Source organism: Cyanistes caeruleus, chromosome 3 (assembly GCF_971803275.1).
Source record: "Cyanistes caeruleus chromosome 3, bCyaCae1.hap1.1, whole genome shotgun sequence".
NCBI lineage: Eukaryota > Metazoa > Chordata > Aves > Passeriformes > Paridae > Cyanistes > Cyanistes caeruleus.
In genome coordinates, this window is record NC_141703.1 from 87,292,761 (window position 1) to 87,298,316 (window position 5,556).

The window sequence follows — 5,556 nt, forward strand, 5'->3', positions numbered from 1 at the left end:
TATGTATATAACATGCACATAACTCATACACTGGTATATGTATGAAATATATAAATAAATATACATATATATGAGGTGAAAAAGTTTTCACAAAATTTTACTTCTACAGGTGCATAATCAAAAAGGTTTGATCACAGCCCTAGGCAGTCACAGATAACTTTAAGCAGTGGGAAATTCAGACTACCCCAAGAAACAACCTTGAAAATATCTCAAAATTTCTCAATTGATCACTGCCCCCAGCTTCCTTGTTATATATTGACAGATCTTAAATTCCTTAGGCAATTCCTGCATTTTTTCAAGAGTCTTGTGAGAAATGGACAAGTGAAGTACTTTGGTAAAATTATTTTCCATTTCTCTTGTGCATATCTTCCCAGAGACTTTTTTGACCTTATTTGGGACACTCCAAGCAAGCATGCAATGATTAGTATAATGCTTAAAAATTTCCATATGTAAAAAGAAAAGTGTGAAAATCCTCCTTGCATCAGAAATTTGAATATACCTGATGAAGCAAAAGACCTGCCCCTAGATAAGAAGATGCAATGGCAAGTATTTGTCATAAACTCGGAAGCCATAACACTGCAAGACAGGGACAGATTAAGGCCTCAGGTATAAAAAGCAAATCTATGCATGTAAAGCAGGACATCAGACACTGGAGAGGAAACCCACATTGGTAAACACCACAGTTCACCTGCTCCATAACCCTTCCAAAGCAAATCCCTTCACCAAAAATGAAAACTATGTAATTGAATCTTGACCCAATTTGCATGCTTAGACAAATCAGCTGGGACATCAAGCCCAAAACAACAATGTAAAATAGCAGAAATATTAAATGACATTAGGATACCTCTGCCCCTGAGATAAATAGGTGATCACTGCCCACAACAGCTCCTAGGGATTGGCAGTGCCTGACAGATTTGAGGTTTTCAGGGGCCCAAGTGAAGCTGAGTAATAATTCTGAGCTCTTGGATTTCAATGATGACATCTTTTGCTCTCTTTTTTCTATCAATTGCTATAATTGAATCCATGGCAGGACTACTAGGAACTGGAATTATCTTGGCTGCCAGTTTATTGAGCTGCATTAGGAGCAAAACATGGTCCCCATATGATTTGATCATGATCTCAATTAGTTCATCTAGAATCACATTGCAATGCTGGATTATACTGGATTTATTCTTAACTATATTTTATGAACCCTGTTATTATGAAGAAAATATATTTGTAGTTATCAAGACAGTCTATATGTTTCTGAACTACTCCAGCCTCTGGTTTGGAGCCTGGCTTAGTGTCTTCTACTGCATCAAGGTTGCCACTTTTACACACTCTTTCTTCATCTGGCTGAAGCAAAGAATTGCCAGGCTGGTGCCCTGGATGCTGCTCACATCATGGCTCTGCTCCTTCACCACTGCAATTCCCTTCGTCTGGGATGACTACAGTGTGCACAGGAACTTCACTACTCCTCAACCTATGACAAACACTTCAGCACTGAGAACCACATGGAAAGATAGTTTGGGTTTAGTAATTCTTCTCTGTAATGCAAGTACAGCTTTGCCTTTTACACTGTCTGTTGTTTCTAGCGTCCTGCTGATTCGGTCTCTGTGGATACACAGGAGACGGATGCAAAATAACGCAAGTGGCTTCAGGGATCCCAGAGCAGAGGCCCACATCAGTGCCATCAAGTCGGTCTGTTCCTTACTTATCCTTTATGTTGCATATTTTATAGGTTTCACTTTTCTTTTATATAATATTTTTTTAAGATTTAGCATCTCAAAATCCATATGTATTGCTGTATTAGCTGCCTGTCCTACAGGACACTCCGTAGTCTTAATTTGGTGCAACCCAAAATTTCGAGAGCTGCCAGCTAGGATTTGGCACCACACAAACTGTCCTGTCAGAACTAGATATACATAAAAGATCATGTTTTATCCTGGACTTTCTCATTTAGTTAAAAAAGAAATAACTTGAAGCCATAAGAGTTATGTAGTAATAGAAGCTGAAATAGGTAGATTACATCACAAATCTGGAATTATGAAGAAGGTGGAAATTGTCTCTATGCCTATTTACTCTTCTTTCCTTGAAAATCACGGTTTCTCTGAAACAGCAGAAAAACAAGGTGAAGACTCAGACCAGAATGTAATCTCTCTTGAAATGTGTTAAGTCACTAATTCATGATACAAACCTATCAGACCTCCTTGATCATAAGGATATTCATATTTAATTTGGGAACATGATGCTTGAATGCTGTTACTGGTTACTACAAGATCTTAATGAGGATGGGAAGGAATTCACAATAATATGGGAATATTTTACTGTTGAATTCTGGGAAAACCAGTGTTGACTCTAAAGGTGTCTATGAAATTCCAGTATGGTTCACTAAAAAATTGATACAGCCTTTTATACTTCCTTGCTTTTGCTGAAATAGTGAGCAGTGTCTGTGTTCCCAGTGAACTGATGCACTGGAGGACTCATCTATAATTAGAGCTAATAGGAAAAATTTTGTTACATTATTGGTACATTGACTTGAGTTTCCAAATCCTTTTTGGCTGCAGTGAATTTTTTTTTCCTTTTAAAGCATCTCTCACATAAACATTCATGCCTTAAGCCTTGTGTTGACTAAGCCCATCCTGATTCAATGTATCTGGTTTGGATGTTGTCAATCTGTTCGAACCAATGTACCTGTAATTCATCTGAGTCTGTGTCTGAATTGTTTCATTTCAAACTTTAAAAAATACCAAGTCAAAGGATAACTTGTGTTGGAGTCTTCCTTTCCCTCGTGACAGAAACTGTTCCACAGGTGCCAGCAGTGGCTTGCAGGAACATTTTCCACACCATTTAATAGACATGTGGAAAGTTCAGCACATGGCAATGTCACACTGGAGTGGCATTGTCAGCAGCAGTGAAAGGTGCTGGTTCCCAGCTCAGCACCATGAGACACCCGTGTTGGGAGGCTTGGGCCATCCTCTGCCCTTCCCTGCTGTCCCCTCACCGGCCCTCAGGAACAAACCTCAGAGCTCTCTGACCACACCAACAAGCAAAACACGTGGGCTGTGCTCAGCCCACAAGCCGAGTGTGCTGTCCTGCTCCTGGCTGAGCCCTGAGGCACACGGCTGCTCAGCAGGGACACCTGGACAGCTGCTCTCACACTCTGGGTTAGGTTCCATTATTGCACATTCCTCACGCACATGAGATGCAAAAGTGGTGCCTGTGCTATTTCCCTGCCTCTTTGAGTACATCTTCCCTCCAAAGCTCTCTTTCTGTGGAATTAAATCAAATAGTTACCTGCTCATTAACATGAATTTGAAAATCTAAGAGGAAAAGCCAACAAAAATATTGGAAGACACCTTGTAAGATCAGTCTTCTGGAACTCCTTTCTGTCTGTGACTCTCGAGCTAACTAACTATTGTCATATGAATAAAAATTATCTTCAACATGCATTATATACACCATGTACAGAATCCCTGTGTTCTAATAGATACATGATGAGTTTGATAAGGATTTGTTCTGGGAAAGAAAATAACAACCCCTGCATCAGTAAGAAAATGACAGTTAGTGGGATTAGGATCCTCTCAAGACATGCATTTTTTCTGAGAGTAGAGTTTTCTGAGTTTAGTATTTTCTCTTTTGCTCTTCTGTTTGTAATCCAAAGGTGGATTGGTTCCCCCCACCTTAAACCTACCAGTTTGCAACCTGAAGAAGGTTTGAAAATCAGGGAATCAGACTCTTCCAAAACATCTGAACTCTTTCCACACACATTAATGCTTCAATTGCAGTTCAATTCAAATCTGATACAGTGAATCAGATCAGGAAACAAATAAAATTCAAAGCTCACCCTGGTCTAATACTGCCAGAAGGATGTCATGTACAATCATGTTCTCTTGTACCTCTTTCCATTGAGCACCCAGGAAAAAACTCACAAGATTTTCTAGGAAACTGCTTACATTTAACATAAAATAATGAGACCAACACTTGAAACAAAGCCTTTTTCCATTAAAAGCACTTTTCCATATTACTATAATTTAATGATGAAAAAAGTAATCAGTGAGCAATTCAAAGAAAGACAGTAGTCCCCATTTCTTTTCTAAAGCACAGTCTTTTCCAAGTAACAAATCAGTAATTTGATTAGAGTTCTTAGCTCAAGGCAAGAAATGTAAATATATACATAAGAGATGACTACAGAATCCTTCTCTGATTTGCATTCCCATAAGCTCAGCTGGAATTTTCATGATGGAAATTCTGGAAGACGTCAGATGGACTCTGCTTTCAATGCCCATCAGAATATGATTTAAGAATTTGGAGCACATGTACAATTTGCAATTTGTACATTATATGATGGTCCTTTATTAGCTTTGAATGTGCATATTGGAGCGTCAGGCAGGAATGGAACATTTAACTGGATAGTGTCTTACACCAAAATACACATCTATTAAATGTCCAATTTCTTCACCAAAATTCCTCTTTTTTTGTCTCAGAGGGGCTTAGCTTGTTGAGATATGGAAATGTAAATGTTATGCATGTCTTCAGGCTGCAAGAATCTTACACAAGCCAAATTTTGTTGTTTGTTCAGGCCAATTCACTGAGCTCTTTTTTCTCCTTTCACTTATGCTCTGAAATCTCTTAGAACAGTATCTTTTTTTTATGAAGGGATGTTAGAACTATGATACCTGCTCTTAGCTTTTGAATTATTTTCATCAATCCTGTGAAATGGAATGGAACACAGCCCTAAGTTTAAAAATGAAAATTCTATTATCTCCAAGTAGTTGCACACATATGTAAGTGTGTGTTGAATTAATCTAAAATGCAGGGCGGGCAGAAATTTCAGTTCCCCTATGGCAGCATATATGTGTTTGTGAAAGCCCAGGAGCAGTTAACATTAGTTGCTCAAAAAATGAAGGAAATTTCTGCTTAAGGGAGTTTTCAGCAAATCACTGTTTGTTTTTACCACAGCCACTTGTAGATACAAGTACATCTTGCACTCATGGATTCCCAGATCACTTATTTTACAGGGAAAAGAGACCTGAATAGAAAACCTCATTACTCTGTGTTATGAAATTCAAGACTGCTTTAAAAGTCACCTGAAAGGGTATTAGTAAAAATCAGATTTAATACTGAGAAAAAGAATGACAAAGTTCTTCGGCAAGGTTCACTCTACCACTTACTAGATCGTTAAGGCACATCAAGGGTAAATAAACCACAAACAAAATCCACTCAATCAAAACAGAAATGAACTGAGAATTATCTATGTGTGTGTGTGTGTGTGTATTTAGCTGTGTGTGATAAAAGGATAGAAAGGACAAGGATAAAAAGGTATATGGCCTAAAAGCTTAATAGCACTCAAACTTAACAGCACTTAAACTTTACTTGTACCTTAAACTTGACAATTTAGCAGTGGAACAACATTTAACAGCATTTAACATAATTTAAATTATACCTTAAACTTAGCAATTTAGCAAAGGGATAATACTCAACAGCATTTAACTCAGCTTATGATTTAAATTAAAGTTATTTAGAGGCCTAACTTATTTAGATATCTAAAACACCAAAGACAGCACCTTTTCTCCC

The 5,556-nt window shown here is 37.9% G+C and overlaps 1 protein-coding gene across 1 annotated transcript; it reads left to right on the forward strand.

Moving 5' to 3' along the window:
* Positions 1-900: 900 nt before the first annotated feature.
* On the forward strand, positions 901-4,893 carry LOC111937956 (taste receptor type 2 member 40-like). Its single transcript, XM_086882611.1, has one exon. It carries the CDS (start codon positions 973-975, stop codon positions 1,906-1,908), a length of 936 nt encoding a protein of 311 aa, XP_086738737.1. The 5' UTR covers positions 901-972; the 3' UTR covers positions 1,909-4,893.
* The last annotated feature ends 663 nt before the right edge of the window (positions 4,894-5,556 follow it).